The 25,095-nt window shown below is 45.1% G+C and overlaps 1 protein-coding gene across 2 annotated transcripts in view; it reads right to left on the bottom strand.

Moving 5' to 3' along the window:
* The window catches only part of slc2a9l2 (solute carrier family 2 member 9, like 2), a 263,120-nt gene that overhangs the window by 75,557 nt on the left and 162,468 nt on the right, over positions 1-25,095 (bottom strand). For both annotated transcript variants that reach the window (XM_072254680.1, XM_072254681.1), the window contains one exon: positions 24,213-24,288. In XM_072254680.1, coding sequence (XP_072110781.1) covers positions 24,213-24,288 — 76 coding nt within the window. The remainder of the gene's footprint in view (positions 1-24,212; positions 24,289-25,095) is intronic.

Here is a 25,095-nt window from a genome sequence, read left to right as displayed (position 1 = left end):
AAACTATAATAGAATCAATGAAAGACCGCCCAGCTAGGGCGATCAACCAGAGTGCAGAGACAACAAACTGTGCAAATGCAAATATAAATAAATAGCAATAAATAACGAGAACATGAGATGAAGAGTCCTTGAAAGTGAGTCCATTGGTTGTGGGAACAATTCAATGATGGGACAAGAGAAGTTGAATGAAGTTATCCTATATTATTCAAGAGTCTGATGGCTGAGGGGTAGTAACTGTTCCTGAAACTGGTGCTATGAGTCCCAAGGCTCTTGGACCTTCCTGACGATGGCAGCAGTGAGAAGAGTGCAGGTCTTACAACAGTATTTCATGTAGATAGGCTTAATGGACGGGAGGGCTTTACCCATGATGGACTGGGCCATATCCATTACTTTTTGTAGGATTTTCCATTCAAGGGCATTGGTGTTGCAAGTAAACAAGCTGTGATGCAAGTAAACAATATAGAAACATAGAAAACCTACAGCACAATACTGGCCCTTCGGCCCACAGAGCTGTGCCGAACATGTCCCTACCTTAGAAATTACGAGGCTTAACTATAGCCCTCTATTTTACTAAGCTCCATGTACCTATAAATGTCTCTTAAAAGACCCTATCGTATCGGCCTCCACCACCGTTGCCGGCAGCCCATTCCACACACTCACCACTCTGAGTAAAAAAATTACCCGACATCTCCTCTGTACCTACTCCCCAGCACCTTAAACCTGTGTCCTCTTGTGGCAACCATTTCAACCCTGGGAAAAAGCCTCTGACTATCTACACAATCAATGCCTCTCATCATCTATCATCTTACACACCTCTATCAGGTCACCTCTCATCTCCGTCACTCCAAGGAGAAAAGGCCGAGTTCACTCAAACTATTCTCCTAAGGCATGCTTCTCAATCCAGGCAACATCCTTGTAAATCTCCTCTGCACCCTTTCTATGGCTTCCACATCCTTCCTGTAGTGAGGCGACCAGAACTGAGCACAGTACTCCAAGTGGGGTCTGACCAGGGTCCCCCATTACACACCTAGAGAAGTTCATCAAACTTTTAGATACCATATTGACTCTCCGCAAATTCCTAAGGAAGGGGAGGCACTGCCATGTTTTCTTCGTAATTGCATTTACATGCTGGGCCCAGGAGAGTCCTCTGAAATAGTAACACTTAGAAATTTAAAGATGCTAACACTCTCCACCTCTGATCCTTTGATGTGACTGACACATGGATCTTTGCTTTCCCTTTCCCAAAGTCTACAATTACTTCCTTAGTCTTGCTGACATTGAGCGTGAGGTTGTTGTCATGATACTAGTCAGCCAGATTTTCAATTTCCCTCCTACAGTGGTGTTAGAAAATCTGTGAACCCTGTAGAATTTTCTCTGTTTCTGAATAAATATGACCTAAATATGGTCAGATCTTCACATAAGTCCTAAAACTAGATAAAGAGAGCCCAAATAAATAAATAACACAAAAACATTATACTTGTTCATTTTTTATTGAGAAAAGTGATCCAATATTACATGTATTTGTTGGAAAAAGTACATGAACCTCTAGGGTAACGCCTTCTACAAAAGTTATTTGGAGTCAAGTGTTCCAATCAATGAGATGAGATTGGATATGTGGATTGAAGAGGTGCCCTGCCCGAGAAAAAGAGACAGAATATCAGGTTACTGACAGAGCCTGCTCTTCTCAAGAAAGATCTGTTTAGGTGTACCATGCCACAATCAAAACAACTTCCGGAGGACCTTAGAAGAAGAATTGTAGAGATGCATCAAGCTGGAAAAGGCTACAAAAGAATTTCTGAAGACCAGAGTGTTCATCAGTCCACAGTAAGAGAAATTGTCCACAAATGGAGGAAACTCAGTACGGTTGCTACTCTCTCTCAGAGTGGGTCTCCTACAAAGATTACACCAAGAGCATAATGTGCAATGCTGAAGGAGGTGAAAAAGAACCCAAGAGTAACAGAAAAAGACCTGCAGAAATCTCTAGAACTTGCTAAATTGTCTGTTCATGTTTCTACCATAAGAAAAACACTGAACAAGAATGACGTTCATGGAAGGACATCACAGAGGAAACCACTGCTCTCCAAAAGAAACACTGCTGCACGTCTCAAGTTTGGAAAACACGACCTGGATGTCCTACAATGCTTCTGGGACAATGTTCTGTAGACGGATGAGACAACAGTTGAACTTTTTAGCAGAAATGCAAACCGCTATGTTTGGAGGAAAAAGGGCACTGCACACCAACACCAAAACGTCATCCCAACTGTGAATCATGGTGGAAGGGGCATCAGAGTTTGGGGCTGCTTTGTTGCCTCAGGACCTGGACAGGTTGCAATTGTTGAGGAAACAATGACTTCAAAATTATATCAAGACATTTTACAGGAGAATCTCAGAGTAGTAGTCCATCACTTGAAGTTTAATAGAAGTTGGATAATGCAAACACAGGACAATGATCCAAAACACAGGAGTAAATCATAAACAGAATGGTTTAAAAAGAAGAAAATCTGTGTTTTGGAAGGTCCAAGTCAAAGTCCTGACCTTAATCCCACAGAAGTGTTGTAGAGGGACCAGAAGCAAATAGTTCATGCAATGAAGCCCACCAACATCCCAGAGTTGAAGCAGTTGTGTGACGAGGAATGGCCTAAAGGTCCTCCAAACCAATGTGCAAGACTGATCAACTGTTATCAAAAACATTTGGTTGAAGTTATTGCTGTACAAGCTGCTCACAACAGTTACTGAAAATAAGGTTCATGTACTTTTTCCAACAAATACATGCAATATTGGATCATTTTTCTCAATAAATAAATAAATAATCAAATATCACACACAAAATTCTGGAGGAATTCAACAGGCGAGGTAGCATCTATGGAAAAGAGTACAGTCAACGTTTCGGGCTAAGACCCTTCAGCAGGACTGGAGAAAGATGATGAATAGATTTAAAAGGTGAGCAGAGGGGAGAGAGAAACACAAAGTGATAGGTGAAACCGGGAGGGGGAGAGGAGGGGAGGGGAGGGGGGGGTGAAGTAAAGAGCTGGTAAGTTGATTGGTGAAAGAGATACAGGGCTGGAGAAGGGGGTATCTGAAAGGCCATGGAAGAAAGAGAAAAGGGAGGAATATCAGAGGGAGGAGAAAAGATGAGAGCGGGAAAAGCGAATGGTTAAGGGGGGGGAACATTACTGGAAGTCTGAAAAATCAAAGTTCATGCTATCAGGCTGGAGGCTACCCAAACGGAATATAAGATGTTAGTCCTCCAACCAGAGTGTGGTCTCATCACGACAGTGGACGAAGCCATGGATTGACATATCGGAAAGGGAATGGGAAGTGGAATTAAAATGGTGGCCACTGGGAGATCTTGCTTCCTCTGGCAGATGGAGGATTGGGAAGCCATCTCCCAATCTACGTCGGGTCTCACCAATATGGTCTTATGATACACAGAAGGCCCCACCCAGAGCTTCAGACACAGTATCTGACCCCAACAATACTCATTGGCGGACTGACTTCTACCTTGCTGAGGCCCAGTGACAACTCTCAGACACCTCCTCTTACTTACCCCTCGAACAGGACCCCGCTAAGGAGCACCAGGCCATTGTCTCCCACATCATCACTGACCTTATTAGCCTGGGAATCTCACATCCACTACCACCAACCTCATAGTTCCTGCACCCTGTACCCCCATGTCCCATTCCCATTCTGATATGTCTATCCACGGCCTCCTCTACTGTAAAGATGAAGCCACACTCAGGTTGGAGGAACAACACCTTATATTCCGTCTGGGTAGCCTCCAACCTGATGGCATGAACATCGACTTCTCTAACTTCCGCTAATGCCCCACCTTCCCCTTGTACCCCATCCGTTGTTTATTTATATACACACACACTCTCCCTCTCTCTCTCTCTCCTTTTTCTCCATCTGTCCCTCTCACTATACCCCTTGTCCATCTTCTGGGTTCCCCCCACTCCTCCTTTTCTTTTTCCCTGGACCTCCTGTCCCATGATCCTCTCATATCCCTTTTGCCAATCACCTGTCCAGCTCTTGGCACCATCCCTCCCCCTGCTGTCTTCTCCCATCATTTTGGATCTCCCCCTCCCCTTCCCACTTTCAAATCTCTTACTAGCTCTTCCTTCAGTTAGCCCTGACGAAGGGTCTCGGCCCAAAACATCGACTGTATCTCTTCCTAGAGATGCTGCCTGGCCTGCTGCGTTCACCAGCAACTTTGATGTGTGTTACTCTCCATTTCTACCTCCTACACAAAATCCACAAACCTGCCTGACCAGCTAAGACCCATTGTTTCAGTTTGTTCCTGCCCCACTGAACTCATATCTGCATACCTTGACTCTGTTTTATCTCCTTGGTCCAGTCCCTCCTTACCTACATCCATGACACTTCACACGTTCTTGATCTTTTCAGTTCCTTGGCCCCCATCATCTTAGTTTCATCATGGATGTCCAGTCCTTATACACCTCCATCCCCCACCAGGAAGGCCTCAAAGCTCTCCATAGCTTTCTGAACACCAGACCCAACCAGATCTCCTCCACCACCACTCTCCTCCATCTAGCGGAATTTGTCCTCACTCTCAATAATTTCTCCTTTGGCTCCACACACTTCCTTCAAACAATAGGTGTAGCCATGGGTGCTCGCATGGGTCCCAGCTCTGCCTGCCTTTTTGTCGGCTACATGGAACAGTCTATGTTCCAAGCCTACACTGGTGAGCTCCGCACTTTTCCTATGCTACGTAGATGACTGAATAGGTGCTGCTTCCTCACCTGTGCTGAACTCATCGATTTCATCCACTTTTCCTCCAACTTCCACCCTTCAGTCATTTTATCTGTTCCATTTCCGACACCTCCATTCCCTTTCTTGATCTCTCTGTCTCTATTTCTGGAGACAGCTTATCCACTGATGTCTATTATAAACCCACAGCTACCTGAACCCTGTTTCTTGAAAAAAACGCCATCACCTTTCTCAATTCCTCCGTCTCCATCGCATCTGCTCTCAGGATGAGGCTTTTCATTACAGAATGAAAGAGATGTCCTCTTTTTTTCAAAGAATGGGGTTTCTCTTGCTCCACCATCAACTCTGCCCTCAACTGCATCTCTTCCATTTCACACGTCTCCTCTTACCCCACCGACCACCCTACCAATGATAAGGTTCCTTTTGTCCTCACCTACCACCCCACTGGCCTCCGCCTCCAGCGCATAATTCTCTGGAATTTCCACCATGATCCCACACCAAGCATGTCTTCCCCACCCCCCCCCAACTTTCTTCCCACTGAGATTGCTCCTTACGTGACTCCCTTGTCCATTCTTCCTGTCCACTCCCTTGTCCACTGATCTCTCTCCTGTCACTTATCCTTGCAAGCGGAACAGTGCTACACCTCCTCCCTCACCTCCATTCAGGGTCCCAAACAGTCCTTCCAGTTGAGGTGACATTTCACCTATGAGTCATACACTGTGTCCAGTGTTCCCAGTGTGGTCTCCTAGATGTCGGTGAGACCTGACATAGATTAGGAGTCTGCTTCGCCAGGCACCTGCACTCCTTCCGCCAGAAGAAGCAAGGCCACCCATTTTAATTCCACTTCCAATTTCGATGTGTCCATTCATAGCCTCCTCCACAGTCATGATGAGGCCACACTCTGGTTGGAGAAACAACACCCCATATTTGTCTGGGTAGCTCCAGCCTGATGGCATGAACATTGATCTCCGGTAATTACCTCCCCTCCCCCCCCCGCTTCACCATTCCCCATCCCTTTTCCCTCTCTCTCATCTCCTTGGCCCCTCTCTGGTGCTCCACCCCAACTTTTCTTTCTTCCATGGTCTTATGTCCTCTCATATTAGATTCCCCCTTCTCCAGCCCTGTATCTCTTTCATTAATCAATGTCCTAGCTCTTTACTTCACCCTCCCTCCTGGTCTCACCTATCACCTTGTGTTTCTCCCTCCCCCCCCCCCCCCCACCTTTTAAATCTACTCATCTTTTTTTCTCCAGTCCTACTGAAGGGTCTCAGCCTGAAGCATCAACTGTATTCTTTTCCACAGATGCTGCCTGACCTGCTGAGTTCCTCCAGCATTTTGTGTGTGTTGCTCGGATTTCCAGCATCTGCAGATTTTTTCTTGTTTATAAATGAACAAGTATAATGTTTTTGTGCTATTTATTTAATTGGGTTCTCTTTATCGAGTTTTAGGACTTGTGTTTAGATCTGATCACATTTTAGGTCATATCTATGCAGAAATAGAGAAAATTCTACAGGGTTTACAAACTTTCTAGCACCACCGTATATGCAGATTCATTACCACCTTTGATTCGGCCTATGACAGTGGTGTCATTAGCAAACTTGAATATGGCATTGGAGCTGTGCTTAGCCACACAGTCATAAGCATAAAGCAAGGAGAGCAAGAGACTAAGCACACAACCTGTGGTGCACCTATGCTGATAGAAATTGTAGGGGAGATGTTGTTGGCAATCCGAACTGACTGGGGTCAGCGAGTGAGGAAATTGAGGAAACAATTGCACAAGGAGGTACTGAGGCCAAGGTCTTAGAATTTATTGATTAGTTTTGAGGGGATGATGGTATAGGATGCTGGGCTGTAGTTGATAAAGAACATCCTGATGTTTGCATCTTTGCCATCCAGATATTCCAGGGTTGAGTGAAAAGCTAATGAGATGGAATCGGCTGTGAACCTGTTGCTCTGGTAGGCAAATTGGAGCGGATCCAAGTCGCTCCCAGGCAGGAGTAAATATGTTTCATCACCAACCTGTCAGAAAGTTTCATCACTGTGGATGTAAGTGCTACTGGACAATCAGCAGTGACGCAGGTCACCACACTCTTCTTGGGCACTGGTATAACCGAAGCCTGCTTGAAGAAGGTAGGTACCCACCAGCTTCAAGCCAAAATTTAACAGTGGAAATACTTTAACAATTTTTTAAGGCCATGTTGAAACCTTTCATAGTGGAAAGGCAGAGAAACATGAACTTCTCATTCCCTGGTTCTGCCCATCCATTTGAAATGGGGGAAAGCCTTTTAGTGGTTAGCTCTTTAAAGTCAAACAGCACCTTCATTTTGGACTGATTATTTTGTTTTCTAACACTTGTAACCATTTTCTCTGCCACAGGTTTTTTAAAAATTACTTGCAGCAAGCAACATGAACATTTTAGTTGATCATAAGAGTACATGAAAGCTTGGCAGGTGAACTGAATAAGCAGTTTGTATATATCTCTTCCCTCCTCAAAATCAGCATTTAAAAGTTGCAGGCGTTCCCATCCAAGCTTGCAGAGTACACTCTCCCCACTAAAAACCTGTGCTTTGGAAGACACCCAGCTCTCTGTGTGGCTGCAAGTATTCAAATCTCAGCTGCTCAATCTGTACTTGCATTTACTATCAGTAGCTAATCTTTCTAACAGTGATTTTCCTTCCCAACACACTTTTCCAATCCCATTCTGTTTTTGATTTAGCTTGTTTTATCCCCAATTGCATTATTCCTGATTGAAAGTCACCCTTAAAGGTCAATCAATGGTTTGTGATTGGTCACTAAAGATCCTGAAGAACCAATCAATACCCATCCTTCCTGATCAGTCACTTCCCAATTATTACCTACTCTTCCAAATCACTATCCAAGCAGCCACCTTGACTGGCTCTCATCAATCACACTAAATATTCATTTCCTATATCACCAGTGCACAATGGTTGCAGTGTGTACCATCCACAAGATCACTACAGTTCTTGCCATGGCCTCTCACACACCGGTCACCTCTACCAGTAAGGTGCTCAAGGGCAACAAGTGCATGGAAATACTACCACCTGCAGGCTGTCCTCCAAGTTGCACATTGTCGTGACGTGGAAATATATTGCCAGGTCTTGACTGCTAAGCATTATGGGTCAAAGTCATGTAACTCCCTACACAGTAATACTAAGAGAATAACTTCACCAGAAGAAAGTTGTCCCACACCAGTATCTTCTCAAGTGCAATTGGGGGTGGGCAATAAATGTGGGCTTTGCCAAGGACCTTGGCCCTGAAACTCAATTAAAGCTAATCTGATTCACCCATCATTTCTAATTAATCCCTTTTCAAGTCATCTTTCTTCCTGATAGCCTCCATCTTGACTTTCCCACACTTTCCCTCTCTTCACTGGGACTCCTTTGGCCTTATGAATAACCCAGTATCTTCCTCTAATGTTGTGGAAACTGCAATGATTTTGCTGTCTTCCAGGAATCACATTTCATGCTCTGTGGGGATGTGAATGGGTGACCAATCTACACCCCCCCATCCAGGGAAATATTCAGAGTCAAAAATACAAATGGTCACCAGGAAATCTCAGTCCACAGAACATAGAAAATTAAATATTATGTTGCTGTTCTATACCACAAAAATCTATAATAAATATTAACTACTAAAAATGTTTTAGAAAGTCAATAAAAATTTAGATCTCAAAGTAAATTTGTTCTTCACATTTTCAATTATATTTAAGTTAATTTTCTACATGCATGATATATTTTGGTATTTCGTATTCAGAAACATCATGATGGAACTGGCACCAGTCTTTTAATTTGCTGAAGTTGAATAAAATAGCAGCATGTTAGACTCAATACAGCTGTAAAAACTGGAGCAGCATTAATGATTATAGAGCAGCGATGAAGGAACTGAATGGTAAATGTGATCACAAATCAACCATATTAATAAGCAAATGAGAACTTTCAAATAGCAATGAATGACAGGAATTATTAACTGGACAGTAGATATATTTCCCTCCTAGAATCTGGATAAGTTCATCCGATCTACTGGGAAAGCCTTCACATGTGCATTGCCTGTGGAAAGCAGCCAGTGCGTGAGTGGGCCAGTGAAGGAGTGGAGCTTTGAGGCTTTGACTCGAGAGGCTTCGACGAGAAGAGGCGGAGGACAAGCTAGCTCGCAGTTAGTTTTTACAATGTCTCCTAAGACCGTGATGTGCCTCTCATGTGAGATGTGGCAGTCTTGGGGGAACGCCCCTCTCCCACAGAGTCACACCTGCCAGAAGTGCATACGGCTGGGCGATCTGGAAGACCGTGTAAGGAATCTGGAGCAGCAGCTGGATGACCTTCGACTCATAAGGGAGAATGAGGCAGTCAGAGATGAGAGCTACAGAGAGGAAGTCACACCAAGGCTGCCGGAAGCAGGTCGTTGGGTGACAGTCAGAGGGGGGAAAGCGAAGGTGAGCAGACAGGTAGTGCAGAGCACCCCTGTAGCCATTCCCCTGAATAATAAGTTTACCGTCCTGGATACTGTCGGCGGGGACGACCGACCGGGTGTGAGCCACGGTGGCAGGGCCTCTGGCACTGAGTCTGACCCTGTGGTGCAGAAGGGTGGGACGGAGAAGAGGAGAGCTGTTGTCATTGGAGACTCTATAGTCACGGGAGCAGACAGGAGATTTTGTGGACGTGAGAAGGACACCCGCATGGTTTGTTGCCTCCCGGGTGCCAGGGTCCGGGATGTCTCTAACCGGGTGCATGACATCCTGGTACGAGAGGGAAAGCAACCAGAAGTCGTGATACATGTTGGGACCAACGACATAGGCAGGAAGAGGGATGAGGTCCTGAAGTGTGAGTTTCGGGAATTAGGCAGCAGGCTGAAGAACAGGACCTCAAGGGTGACGTTCTCAGGATTGCTGCCAGTGCTACGTGACAGAGATGGTAAGAATTGGAGGAGATGGCAGTTGAATGCGTGGCTGAGGAGTTGGTGCAGGGAGCAGGGTTTTAGATTTTTAGATCATTGGGATCTCTTCTGGGGAAGGTGGGACCTGTACAGATTGGATGGGTTGCACCTGATCTCGAGGGGGAGCAATATCCTTGCAGGTAGGTTTGCTAGCATGGTTCGGGAGGGTTTAAAATAATTTGCGAGGGGGATGGGACCCAGAGCGCTAGAGCAGTGAAAGAAGTGCATGGAGTAAAGCTAGATCTAACATACAGAGAGGCTTTGAGGAAAGAGAAGCAGAATAAACGGTGTAAAGACAGTAAGGAAGAAGGGCCGAAATGTGTGTACCTCAGTGCAAGAAGCATCAGGAACAAAGGTGATGAACTGAGAGCTTGGATACATACATGGAATTATGATGTAGTGGCCATTACAGAGACTTGGCTGGCACCAGGGCAGGAATGGATTCTCAATATTCCTGGATTTCAGTGCTTTAAAAGGGATAGAGAGGGCGGAAAAAGGGGAGGAGGGATGGCATTACTGGTCAGGGATACTATTACAGTTACAGAAAGGGTGGGTAATGTAGCAGGATCCTCTTTTGAGTCAATATGGGTGGAAGTCAGGAACAGGAAGGGAGCAGTTACTCTACTGGGGGTATTCTATAGGCCCCCTGGTAGCAGCAGAGATACCGAGGAGCAGCTTGAGAGGCAGATTTTGGAAAGGTGCAAAAATAACAGGGTTGTTATCATGGGTGACTTTAACTTCCCTAATATTGATTGGCACCTGATTAGTTCCAAGGGTTTAGATGGGGCAGAATTTGTTAAGTGTGTCCAGGATGGATTCCTGTCACAGTATGTGGACAGGCCGACCAGGGGGAATGCCATACTAGATCTAGTACTAGGTAATGAACCGGGTCAGGTCACAGAACTCTCAGTGGGTGAGCATCTGGGGGGCAGTGACCACCGCTCCCTGGCCTTTATAATTATCATGGAAAAGGATAGAATCAAAGAGGACACGAAAATTTTTAATTGGGGAAAGGCAAATTATGAGGCTATAAGGCTAGAACTTGCGGATGTGAATTGGGATGATGTTTTTGCAGGGAAATGTACTATGGACATGTGGTCGATGTTTAGGGATCTCTTGCGGGATGTAAGGGATAAATTTGTCCCGGTGAGGAAGATAAAGAATAGTAGGGTGAAGGAACCATGGGTGACAAGTGAGGTGGAAAATCTAGTCAGGAGGAAGAAGGCAGCATACATGAGGTTTAGGAAGCAAGGATCAGATGGGTCTATTGAGGAATATAGGGAAGCAAGAAAGGAGCTTAAGAAGGGGCTGAGAATAGCAAGAAGGGGGCATGAGAAGGCCTTGGCGAGTAGGGTAAAGGAAAACCCCAAAGCATTCTTCAATTATGTGAAGAAAAAAAGGATGACAGGAGTGAAGGTAGGACCGATTAGAGATAAAGGTGGGAAGATGTGCCTGGAGGTAGTGGAAGTGAGTGAGGTCCTCAATGAATACTTCTCTTCGGTATTCACCAATGAGAGGGAACTTGATGATGGTGAGGACAATATGAGTGAGGTTGATGTTCTGGAGCATGCTGATATTAAGGGAGAGGAGGTGTTGGAGTTGTTAAAATACATTAGGACAGATAAGTCCCCGGGGCCTGACGGAATATTCCCCAGGCTGCTCCACGAGGTGAGAGAAGAGATTGCTGAGCCTCTGGCTAGGATCTTTATGTCCTCGTTGTCCACGGGAATGGTACCGGAGGATTGGAGGGAGGCGAATGTTGTTCCCTTGTTCAAAAAAGGTAGTAGGCATAGTCCGGGTAATTATAGACCAGTGAGCCTTACGTCTGTGGTGGGAAAGCTGTTGGAAAAGATTCTTAGAGATAGGATCTATAGGCATTTAGAGAATCATGGTCTGATCAGGGACAGTCAACATGGCTTTGTCAAGGGCAGATCGTGTCTAACAAGCCTGATAGAGTTCTTTGAGGAGGTGACCAGGCATATAGATGAGGGTAGTGCAGTGGATGTGATCTATATGGATTTTAGTAAGGCATTTGACAAGGTTTCACACGGTAGGCTTATTCAGAAAGTTAGAAGGCATGGGATCCAGGGAAGTTTGGCCAGGTGGATTCAGAATTGGCTTGCCTGCAGAAGGCAGAGGGTGGTGGTGGAGGGAGTACATTCAGATTGGAGGATTGTGACTAGTGGTGTCCCACAAGGATCTGTTCTGGGACCTCTACTTTTCGTGATTTTTATTAACTACCTGGATGTGGGGGTAGAAGGGTGGGTTAGCAAGTTTGCAGATGACACAAAGGTTGGTGGTGTTGTAGATAGTGTAGAGGATTGTCAAAGATTGCAGAGAGACATTGATAGGATGCAGAAGTGGGCTGAGAAGTGGCAGATGGAGTTCAACTCAGGGAAGTGTGAGGTGGTACACTTTGGAAGGACAAACTCCAAGGCAGAGTACAAAGTAAATGGCAGGATACTTGGTAGTGTGGAGGAGCAGAGGGATCTCGGGGTACATGTCCACAGATCCCTGAAAGTTGCCTCGCAGGTGGATAGGGTAGTTAAGAAAGCTTATGGGGTGTTAGCTTTCATAAGTCGGGGGATAGAGTTTAAGAGTCGCGATGTAATGATGCAGCTCTATAAAACTCTGGGTAGGCCACACTTGGAGTATTGTGTCCAGTTCTGGTCACCTCACTATAGGAAGGATGTGGAAGCATTGGAAAGGGTACAGAGGAGATTTACCAGGATGCTGCCTGGTTTAGGGAGTATGGATTATGATCAGAGATTAAGGGAGCTAGGGCTTTACTCTTTGGAGAGAAGGAGGATGAGAGGAGACATGATAGAGGTGTACAAGATAATAAGAGGAATAGATAGAGTGGATAGCCAGCGCCTCTTCCCCAGGGCACCACTGCTCAATACAAGAGGACATGGCTTTAAGGTAAGGGGTGGGAAGTTCAAGGGAGATATTAGAGGAAAGTTTTTTACTCAGAGAGTGGTTGGTGCGTGGAATGCAGTGCCTGAGTCAGTGATGGAGGCAGATACACTAGTGAAGTTTAAGAGACTACTAGACAGGTATATGGAGGAATCTAAGGTGGGGGCTTATATGAGAGGCAGGGTTTGAGGGTCGGCACAACAGTGTGGGCTGAAGGGCCTGTACTGTGCTGTACTATTCTATGTTCTATGTTCCAAGGTAATGTGACTGGATAACAATGAAACCTCAGTGCAAAACCCAGGGTGAGTACAATCACACTTCAAACAAGACATTGAAAAATTAGGTAATTGAAGTGTAGAGCAATTTGCATCGTAGCACTATCCCAAACTTCATCTCCTTGTTTTTCACCATGAAATTTGTTCTACATACTAATTATTTTCTATGGTAGTTCTTGCAATTGACGTAAAAAGCTATTTAACATGCCATGTTCATCTGCAGCGACATTTTCACTCACTGGCCAAGTACATTCTTGTCCTCAGTGAGACTTATGCAGCCCCCTCACCTCAAATATAACCTTGTATGTCCTTAGCTACATCGCTCTTGGACAAAGAGGTCATACTCACCTGCCTTCTGGCCTCACAGCCACTTCAGGCTGCTAAATACTAAATTAAGGAGGTTACCTGAACTTCACTAGAAAGACTGACTTGACCTTACTTTTCTTTCGGATCATGGGAATAAACCAAGCAGACAGACATCTGTTTGTGAGATGCAAACGTCCGTAGACCATGAGTCTTTCAGAGATTTCCATTGTAATGACTTGCTAGGAGTCGCTAGCTAGGGGCCCTTTACACAAAGAACAAGCTTTCTATGGGCACTATTCATCAAGCTATCCAGATATTTTTGAGGTCTGGGATCCCCTTTACATAATTGCAGCATCATTAGCAATAGCTCCCTGCAGTTGGAAGGGTGCTGGATGCACAGTGACATGTCTATTCAAGAGTTTGCTACAATGTAACAACAGCTAAAACTTATAACACATCAATAGAACCCACCACTCTTCAACCCAAACCGTGTCAGCTTTCAGCACAATATTACACACAGAAATCAAAAGCTCTTCAGTGATCCTCACCTTTAGAGCTCTCATATCGTAAGTTTGCCAGAAGATCTGGAGAAATGATGCACAGACATTTTTTATCCCATTATTCCAATTCACCAAGAGTGTTTCACACTTTAAAAGCAGGCAGTGTCACTTTTTGCAGCTGCCCAGGAAAGAGGCGTTGGAAAGAGTGCTCCACTGGAGAGCAGAGAGCGGTATGGTTGAGTGTTCAGGCTGGTGACACTGCTCCTCCCCGGTGTTTGCTCGGCAGAGGACAGGATGCATTGTGTTCGATTGTGAACTGCTGTAACATTCATGGACTCAGGGTGCAGGACTACACATATTTTTTGTGTGACTAAATTTTACTGATATCTTATATGTGCCATTTGTGCCTTGTGCTGTGTGTGATTATTAGTACTGTGTTTTGTACCTTGGCTCCAGAGCAACGTTGTCTCATTTGGCTGTATTCCTGGGTATTCATGTATGGTTGAATGACAATTAAGCTTGAACTAGAAATTGAATCAGATATTCCACGTGGAAGGTCCAGCAAATATTTTTGCAAAGTCAACAGATCTTCACAGCACAAGAAAACAACAATGACCCAGATTTCATGATTAAAGCCTAAGCTGTCTCTAATCTTCATAAAACACTACAAGTTATCCACCCCAGTGTAAACGCAGAAGGAATGGCTTCTTACAAGGGAGATTATTCTGGGATGATGTTTTCACACTGTGCTTGTCTAGGAGTGCTAGTGTTAGCTCAACCACAAAAAATAAATAAATTTGACAGACAGATAACTCCTACTTAAAAACAGCATCAGAATAGCAATATATTTCAAACTTTTAAAAATATTCCAAAATTTTCTTAAATTATTCAGCATTATTCAATCATTGGGTTGTCCTATGTACAGAGAATGAGCACTATTGACACAGGATGGACGTTGAAATGCTGATTGCTCCATTTGGAAGAGAGAGTACACCGTCAGGACAATGGAATGGCCACTGTTAACTATGCTGAAGGTAAATGTCTTTACTCAGAAAGGCATACTTCAGAATTCTCAACTTTAGGTGCGGAGGTCCTGACAATGCTGAATCACTGAGCATATTTAAGAGAATGCCTGCAAGAAATTAATTTCAAGGAAGTATACAGTAACATTAATGTACTTACTTTGAACTTTAGAAAGAGACCAGGTGAGAAAGCCAACAAGTATAAGAACAGCTATGAATGGGTTTCAGTTATTTCTATTTTTTGTTCTGATGATCATAAGAACATGCAAGTCTATTCAAAATATTAAAACAATAAAACCCTTAACAGTTTAAATATTTCTGAAACTCTAAGTTAGCACACATTTAGGAAAAATTGTAAGGATTTTAAAGAAACTATTTAAATTAAAACTTTGAATGAACAATAGTTGAGTATCTCATAGTAATTTCCTTCAGTTCATTCAACTGTGAAACATTCCTGATGCTTCTGAGACCTGGCATAGTTTTGAAAGTGTCTTCCATACCTAATGGACAATTAGCAATTAGATAAAACCAAAAGATAACGAAGCAGAATTAGGCCACTTTCCTTTAGGCTGATCCCTTTTTCCTCTCAGCCCCAATCTCCTGCCTTCTTCTCATGACCAATCAAGAATCTATCAACCTCTGCCTTAAATATACATAAAGACCTGGCCTCCACAGCTGCCTGTGGCAAAGAATTCCACAGATTCAACACTCCCTGGCTAAAGAATTTGTCATCTCCATTCTAAAAGGACACCTCTATTCTGAGGCTGTGTCCTTTGGTCTTAGACTCTTCCCTCCCACATTGGAAAATTCCCCTCCACATCCACTCTATTGAGGCTTTTCACCATTCAATAGGTTTCAATGAGGTCACCCCTCATTCTTCTGAATTCCAGTGAATACAGGCCCAGAGCTATCAAATACACTTCACATGACAAGCCATTCAATCTTGGAATCATTTTCGTGAACCTCCTTTGAACTCACTCCAGTTTCAGCACATCCTTTCCAAGATGAGGGGCCCAAACATGCTCACAATTACTCCAGTGCTTTATAAAGTTTCAACATTACATCCTTGCTTTTACATTTGAGTCTTTTTGAAATGAATACTAACATTCCATTTGCCTTCCTCACCACAGACTCAACTTGCAAATTAATGTAAGGGGGTTTCGATTTTTATGTTACTGCGGAGGCTAATTAAAATGGCGTCTTTGTTATGTTAATCTGGGGAATGCAGCTTTGTTGTGTTAAGCGCTGAGAAAGTTTGCACTAGCAGTTTATTGTGGTTTAGAGGGTGATAAGAAATACGTTATTAACCAATTGGGATAGTTGTTATGGTTTTGGTGTATTTGAAGATACTGTATGCGCGGGATTTTGGGGGAGAAGGCGGGAGAGCGAGACAGAGAATGGACGAGGTGCTGTGAGTCCGCTAACGGGATCGGACCCCGAGCGGGACATTCGGTGAGGAGACGGAGACGGACTCGTGTGGAGCGTCTGGTCGACCACCGTTGTTGGTCCCAGGCGGCCGGTCGAGGTGGTCCGAGGGGGTCGCAGGGTGAAGAAGAAGGTCCTTGAGCTCCAACGGTTTTTGTGCACGAAGAGATTGAACTTTGATAAGTGTAGCGCCTTTTATTTTCCTTTTATATTTTATTCTCTTTTAATTATATAGTTCCAGTAATATCTATAAACTGTAAATCATTTAATTGCATCTGGTGTATTGTCTGTTATTTGGGCGGGGTGGGGTACCTCACACAGCATCCACACAAACGAATTACCCAGTTTGGCGGGGCCGAGGCTGTTTCCCTAGACGACAGCGAGCCGAGCGACCCTGAGGGTGGCCAGGGGGGCTACATTGTGTGGGCTTTGTCCGGGATTGAGTCTGCTGGTATGCTGTGTGGGTACCCTGTTTAAATCTGTAATGTGTGTCTCTGTGGGTTATTTGCTGGTGATTGCTGTATGCGTGGTGGGTGAGGTCTTTGTTCGAGTTCGGTCTGGCATTGACAAGTTGGAGGTGGCACTCGGAGCTGCCCAAGCGGTTGGGAGAGCGAGGGAAGAGTGGTCTGATTTGTAGGTAGGGTCTGCGAATAAATGTTCTAGCTCTGGCAGGCTCCGCCTGACACTTGGCATAGTGTCCACCCCAAGAGGGGCGGAGGCGTGTGAGATGTGGGCGGAGCAGATCTCTCAGTTGTTAGATGAGTGGCAGGCTCGGTTGAGGGAGAGCGACAGGGATTGGTTGAAAGTTTGAGTAGGCGGGCTGGAGACGGTGATAGAGCTGTCAGGTTCACTTACACCGTAGTGACAGCTGTCAGTTATTTGAAAGAGGGGGGAAAGCTTTCAGTGTGTCTTCTCTGGCTAGTAGGGCGGCTAAATTGCTTGCAGTGCCAGGGGGATCATTTCAGGGGATCAGCCCCTCCTTCAGTTGTTCAGCTGATCAGAGGGGTGTTGGGAAACTTAGTGGAGGCCCAGTGGGGGAACGGCTTGGGGTCTCTGGGGAAGCACTTTCCCAGCAATGTACCAATGAACTTCCGAAAGGAAAAAAACCCTATTCCTGAAGGCTTAGAGGGGCCATGCCCCAGGGTGTCGCTATGGATAGAGGGAAGCAATGCTAAAGCCATCCTTGACCCCGGCGCACAAATCAAGTTGTTGTACAGTTCGTTTTACAACCGGTGTCTGAAGCATTTATCCTTGACAACCGCAAGGGCACCGGAGACTTTGGGTACTAGTGGCAGTAGTTATCCAGAAGACGATGATTGGTTAATGACCCTGGAGTTCATGGAGGCATTGTCTGGGCACCCAGCATGTCGAGTTGCTTCTGAGGACGTGTGTAGCAGCCTTGAGCAAGTTTAAACAAGACCCAGCGGTGGTACGGCTTGGGGAAAGTAGCTGAGGGTGAGACCCTCTTAGTAGACGCTCCGAACCACCACGAGGGAGGGGAGTTGACCGCTGAAGACACCTCAGTGAGAGAGAGGTCGTGGCAAATGTACCCTAGCGGCGTGGAAGATGGAGGCAGCGTGTGTGTGGATGATGCGATGTGGTTTAATGTGCTGCATCTGAGGGGTGGATGTTGCCAGATCCTGAGGAGTGCGGCTGTCAAGCTGAAGACGGCCGTTATTAGTTCCCTAGGATTCTTCCGATCCGAAAAGATGCCCAAGGGCATATTCGGAGCCCCTGCATCCTTCCCGCGGGGCATGAGGAAGACCATGGGGGAAGTGAAGGTGTATGGAGTTTTGGCGTATGTGGATGACCGCCTAGAGCTTGGGTTCGCCTTGGGGGACTATGAGGCAAGGCGAGTGGCTGAGCCCGGGCGACCGAAGCGAAGTGTCAAATGTGGAGGAGTTTTTGGCCGGAGGAGTTTGGTGCAATGTGAGGAAAATGACCTGACATACCAGTTGAACTTCCTGGTGTTGGGACAGACGGTGGTGGACCGGGGGATGGAAACCCAGGTCGTCAATCTGAATGAGACACAGGGAAGAGAGGGGATTTGCTGCGGTCATGTACTGATTAATTAATCCAGCGAGAAGAAACAATGACCCACCTTCGAAGGGATCAGCAGAAACTCAAGACGTCGATTCAGAACAGATTGGAAGACTTGCAAGTTGGAGAAGATCAAGGAAGTGTTCTGACTAAGGTCAACAGAAAACCGAGAGCCCAGGGAGGGGAGTTTGACTGCACTCCCGAGGAGGTAAAGAAATGGAGGACAGATCTCGGAAAAGGGAGGCGGACGCTTGAAAGGACCCTGAAGGTGACTATCGCGAGTTTAAATGAAGTGGAAAAACTGAAAGTTGACCTGGGAGACGTCCTCAGGAAGAAACAACCAGAGGCTGAACATCCTTTAACTGCTGCTCAGGTCAGGGAGGAAGAAGCTGGTGGGGTAACTGCGTCCCAGATTGAGATGGCCAGGAACCCTGAGTCAGAACTGTTGAGGCTGTGGCGAGAGTTGAAGGAGTCCCCGAAGAAGCTGACATCTCGACTGCAGGAGGCTGAAGGGGTAGCCCCGGCTAAATGTTTCAGTTTGGAGAAACTTAAACAGCAGCTACCGATCGAGGGAATGAGGAAGGATACGGATTCGAAGGATGATGTGCTGCCCATGTGGTACATGCTGCCTTTCGCTAACTTCCCCGTGATTGAGGAAGAGACCTTTGGCCCTTCTCCCACTGAGTCAGGTGTAGTGGGGAGGGCTAGCTGTGGGCAGTCTGAGTTACGGCAGGATCAGGAAGGAGGAGAGGCGGGGCCCCGGATACGGGACAGGGGGCTCCGAGCTGTAGTGGTGGCCTGAGTGAGAGAGGAGTTGGCAAGCAGGCCCGAGGTATCCCTAGTAGTGTCTGAGCCTTTTGGGTTTAGGTGAGGGGATACGGAGGTCTCAGAGGGTTAAGAAGCTCCCAGATAGGTTGGCCTATTTAGCGCCCGTGGGATGGGAGTAAGGTCCACTGTTTGGGGAGCACTGTCACTGTGTGTATCTGTGTATGTGTGTCTGTAGGATTGGGCGGCAAGTTATTTAGAAGTCATGAGGACATGACTTTATTTGGTGGGGGGAGAGTGTAACGGGGTTTCGGTTTTTATGTTACTGCAGAGGCTAATTAAAATGGCGTCTTTGTTATGTTAATCTGGGGAATGCGGCTTTATTGTGTTAAGCGCTGAGAAAGTTTGCACTAGCAGTTTATTGTGGTTTAGAGGGTGATAAGTAATACGTTATTAACCAATTGCGATAGTTGTTATGGTTTTGGTGTAATTGAAGATACTGTATGCGCGGGATTTTGGGGGAGAAGGCGGGAGAGCGAGACAGAGAATGGACGAGGTGCTGTGAGTCCGCTAACGGGGTCGGACCCCGAGCGGGACGTTCGGCGAGGAGACGGAGACGGACTCGTGTGGAGCGTCTGGTCGACCACCGTTGTTGGTCCCAGGCGGCCGGTCGAGGTGGACCGAGGGGTCACAGGGTGAAGAAGAAGGTCCTTGAGCTCCAACGGTTTTTGCGCACGAAGAGATTGAACTTTGATAAGTGTGGCGCCTTTTATTTTCCTTTTATATTTTATTCTCTTTTAATTATATAGTTCCAGTAATATCTATAAACTGTACATCATTTAATTGCATCTGGTGTAATGTCTGTTATTTGGGCGGGGTGGGGTACCTCACATAGCATCCACACAAACGAATTACCCAGTTTGGCGGGGCCGAGACTGTTTCCCTAGACGACAGCGAGCCGAGCGACCCTGAGGGTGGCCGGGTGGGGGGGGGAGGCTACATTAACATTTAGGGAATCCTGCACAAGTACTCCCAAATCCCTTTGTGTCTCAGTTTTTTTTTTACATTTTTTCTCCTTTGAGAAAATAGTCAACCATTTTATTTCTTCTACCAAAATGCATGACCATATACTTCCTGACACTCTATTCAACCTGCTATTTCTTTGCTCATTCTCCAAATCTAAATCCTTTTCTAGCCTCTCCACTTCCTCAAAACTACCTGCCCCTCCACCCATCTTCATATTGTCTGCAAATTTTACAACAAAGCTATCAATTTCATCATTCAAATCATTGACATATAACATAAAAAGAATCTGTCCCAACAGACCCCGTGGAACGCCACTAGTCACCAACATCCAACCAGAAAAGGCTCCTTTTATTCTCACTCTTTGCCTCCTGCCAATCAGCCACTGCATTATCTTTCCTACTAGAATCTTCCCTGTAATACAAGCTCATAGCTTGTTAAGTAGCCTCATGTGTACCACCTTGTCAAAGGCCTTCTGAAAATCCAAGTACACAACATCAACCAATTCTCCTTTGTCTATCCTGCTTGTTATTTCTGCAAAGAATTCCAACAGATTTGTCAGGCAAGTTTTTCTCTTGAGGAAATCATGCTGACTGTGGCTTATTTTCTCATGTGTCTCCAAGTACCCAGAGACCTCATCCTTAATCCATTCCAACATCTTCCCAACCATTGAGGTCAGACTAACTAGTTTCCCCTGTTCTGCCTCTCTCCCTTCTTGAAGAGTGGAGTGACATTTGCAATTTTCTAGCCTTCCAAAACCATTCCAGAATCTGGTGATTCTTGAAAGATCATTACTAATGCCTCCACGATCTCTTCAGCCACCACTTTCAGAACTCTGGGATGTATACCATCTGGTCCAGTTGACTTATCTACCTTCAGATCTTTCAGTTTCCCAAGAACCTTCTCTCTAGTTCTGGTAACTTCTGACACCTGGAACTTCCACCATACTGCTAGTGTCTTCCACACTGAAGTCTGATGCAAAATACTTATTCAGTTTATCCATCATTTCCTTGTCCCCCATTACTGCCTCTCCAGCTTCGTTTTCCAGCCATCTGATATCCACTCTCACCTCTATTTTACACTTCGTGTATCTGAAAAAACTTTTGGTATCCTCTTTAATATTATTGGCTAGCTTACTTTTGTATTCCATCTTTACCTTCTTAATTACCTTTTTAGTTGCCTTCTGTTGATTTTAAAGAGCTACGCAATCCACAAACTTCCCACTATTTTTTGCTCTATTACATGCCCTCTTTTTGGCTTTGACTTCTCTTGTCAGCCACAGTTGAGTTATCTTTTGTTTAGAATACTTCTTCTTCTTTGGGATGCATATATATCCTGTGCCTTCCGAATTGCTTCCAGAAATTCCAGCCATTGCTGCTCTGTTGTCATCTTTGCCAGTGTTCTTTTCCAATCAATTCTGGCCAACTCCTCTCTCATGCCTCTGTAATTCCCTTTACTCCACTGTAATACTGATACATCTCACGTTAGCTTCTTCTTCTCAAATTTCACAGTGAATTTATCATATTTTGATCACTTTCCCCTAAGGGTTCATTTACCTTAAGCTCTCTAATCAATTTGAGATCATTGCACAACACCCAATCCAGAATCACTGATCCTCCAGTGGGCTCAGCCATCAGCTGCTCTAAAAAGACATCTCATAGGTACTCTAGAACTTACCCCTCCTGTAATTCAGCACCAACCTGATTTTCCTCATCTACCTGCATATTGAAATCCCCTGTGACTATTGTAACATTGCCCTTCTGGCATGCATTTTCTATCTCCCATTGTAATTTGTAGGCAACATCCTTACTACTTTTTGGGGGTCTGTATACAGCTTCCATCAAGGTATTTTTACCCTTGCAGTTCCTTAGCTCTATCAACAATGATTCAACACTTTTCAACCCTATGTCACCTTTTTCTAATGACCTGATTTTGTTTTTTACCAACCGACCATCACCACCCCCTCTACCTTCCTGCCTGTCCTTTTGATACAATGTGTACCCTTGGACATTGAGTTCCCAGCTATAATCTTTCTGCCATGATTCTGTGATGCCTACAACATCATACCTGCCAATCTGCAAACTGTGCTGCAAGTTCATCTAACATGTTCAGTCCTGTATAACCCTTTCGATTTTGTCACACCATTCTCAACCTTTTGATTCCTAACTTTGTCTGAGGTCTTACCAACATCTGCCACCACAACCTCTCCATTAACTGTTCCCATCCTGCTGCAACTCTAGTTTAAACCCCACCTTGCAGCATTAACAAACCTTAGTCCCCCTCCAGTTCAGGTGCAAACCGTCCCTTCCGTACATGGTCCCACCTTCCCTGGAAGAGAGGCCTACGATCCAAAACTCTAATGCCCTCCCTCCTACACCAACCCCTAAGCTACATACTAATCTTTCTAGTTTTAGCCTCACTAGCACATGGCATGAGTAGCAATCTTGAGATTACAACCCTGGCGGTCCTACCTGTCTCCCTTCCTGTTTACCATGTATACCTCGGACTGAGTCATGTCATCTGCAGAAATTCTCTGATGACTCAGCAGCAGCTGGATGTATAAACAGAGGATGGGAGAATGAATACAGGGCCCTGGTGAGGGAGTTTGTCAAATGGTACAAGCTGAATCATCTGCAGCTCAACATCAGTAAGACAAAGGAGATGGTGATGGACTTTAGGAAGACTAAGCCTGCACTGCTCTCTGTTCCTATTCATGGTGAGGACCTACAAGTACCTGGGGATGCACCTGAATGACAGACTTGAGTGCAGCACCAACACAGACTGTGTACAAGAAGGGCCAGAGTCACCACTACCTCCTGAGGAGACTGAGGTCCTTTGGAGTATGCACGCCTCTCCTTCACATGTTCTACCAGTCTGTTTCCATCAGTACAATCTTCTGTGGTGGTGTGCTGGGGCAATGGCATCAACACGGGTGATGCCAACTGGCTCAATAAACTGATTGGAAAGGCTGGCTCTGTTATAGGAGTCAAACTGGACACACTGGAGGCTGTGGTAGAACAAAGGACCAAACCAAAAATCCTGTCAATTCTGGACAATGTTTCTCACCCTCTGCATGGTGCCTTGGCTGAACAGAGGACCACTTTTAGTAATAGATTAAGACAACTACACTGCTCCAAAGAGCGGTATATGAGGTAATTTTTACCCTCGACCATTAGGCTCTATAATGAGTCAATCTACAGCTGGGTAAGTAATGACCCCCCCTCCTGTAAGACTCTTTGAAGTAACTTATTTATTCTTTTTACTTCTCTTTTAATATTTGTATATTTGTAACTTGTAATGCTACTGTGGCACTGTAACTTTCTTTGGGATCAATAATGCATCTATCTATCTGCCCTTTAACTTAGCACCTGATGCCCTATGCAGAACCTCATCACTCATCCTACCCATGTCATGGGTACCTACATGGATCACGACTTCTGGCTGTTCACCTTCCCACTTAAGAATGCTGAGGACTCAATCTGAGATATCCTAGACCCTGGATACTGGACCTGGGAGGCAACGTACTAACCAGGAATCTCGTTCTTGCCCACAGAACCTCCTGTTCATTCTCCTAACCAACGAATCCCCTATCACTAAGGTGTGCTTCTTCTTCCCCATTGCCGTCTGAGTCACACAGGCAGACTCAGTGCCAGAGACCCAACCACTGTGACCTTCGTCTGTTAGGTCATCCCCCTTGACAGTATCCAAAGTGATATACCTGTTGTTGAGGGGAATGGCCACAGGGGTACTCTGCACTGGCTCCTTAACCCTTTTCCCCTTCCTGACTGTCACCCAGTTTCCTGTGTCCCACACCTTAGGTGTAACTACCTCTCTATATGTCCTATTTATCACCTCCTCAGCCTCCCAAATGATCCAGAGTTCATCGAGTTCTAGCTCCAAGTCCTTAACGAGGTTTGTTCGAAGCTGCAGTTGGATGCACTTCTCACAGTTGTAGTCGTCAGATATACCAGAGGTCTCCCTGCCTTCCCATATCCCGCAAAAAGAAGCATTTCATAGGAATAACAACAGAGAATATCCCGCAGGCTAACAGAACTCCTGAATTCCCACATTCAAATACAGAATGCAGCACAGAAATCACAAAATCAAAGTTTTGTAGGGTAGAAGTAGTTTACTCCAGCCAGACACTGACCAATATAAACACCCTCAACTGAAGAGAGAATTTTAGTGATGGCTGAAAGTATTAGTACTTAGTAGACAGAAAGAATTTCTAATTGTTGCTGAAATATAATTTTAACATTTACCTGGACCAATGCAAAATGATGTGATTACACCAAGAATGGATAACACATTCACGTATGACATCCAGAACACTTTATCCTGAAAAATATATAGTTTCAAGTAAAACAAATCACAAAGAAGCCAGTTAAATATTAACATACAGATTTTCTCCAAACCTTATGATAGGATGTGGAGTGCAATATACTTTTCAAATTGAGAACATTTACACTTGCTACTATTAAACACTAGCATTAAAACAAGTCTAATGACAAGGAAATTACGGCCAGTAATTCCGAGAGGAGACAGAAACACAGTGTAAACACTGGAAACAGGGCACCACCTCTCAAACTACAGCCTCCCAAATAACTTCTGCCCCACCTGCGGTAGAGCCTGCAAGTCCCACACTGGATTCTGTAGCTGCAGGTGAGGCCAAACAAACAGCAAGTCCACCTCAATCTGATTGCGTAAAAACAAGCGTGTAGACATATAATCTCTACGTAATCAACAGGAATTCTGCAGATGCTGGAAATTCAAGCAACACACATAAAAGTTGCTGGTCCTGACGAAGGGTCTCGGCCTGAAACGTCGACTGCACCACTTCCTAGAGATGCTGCCTGGCCTGCTGCGTTCACCAGCAACTTTTATGGGTGTTGCTATCTCTACGTAATGTACTGTTTTGGGTCTTTCTAAAGTTAATGGTATTGCCCTACTGAAGACAGGGTCTTGATAGCAAGCAGACAGTGAAGTAATGAAATACCACTAAACGTCTGTAGAGTAGCAAAGTATCAACATGTGATAAAGTTTACCTCCTGTGCAGGTTGTGTAGAATTTCAGATTGCTTCCGGGATAGAGTCAAAGCGAGACACAGTATGTAAAGTAGCCCTTATAGAATCTTACCATGGCTAA

The sequence above is a fragment of the Mobula birostris genome, chromosome 4, assembly GCF_030028105.1.
Source record: "Mobula birostris isolate sMobBir1 chromosome 4, sMobBir1.hap1, whole genome shotgun sequence".
NCBI classification, from domain to species: Eukaryota; Metazoa; Chordata; class Chondrichthyes; order Myliobatiformes; family Myliobatidae; genus Mobula; species Mobula birostris.
Note: the sequence above shows the minus strand (reverse complement) of the source record. Positions and strands in the feature narration are given on the sequence as shown.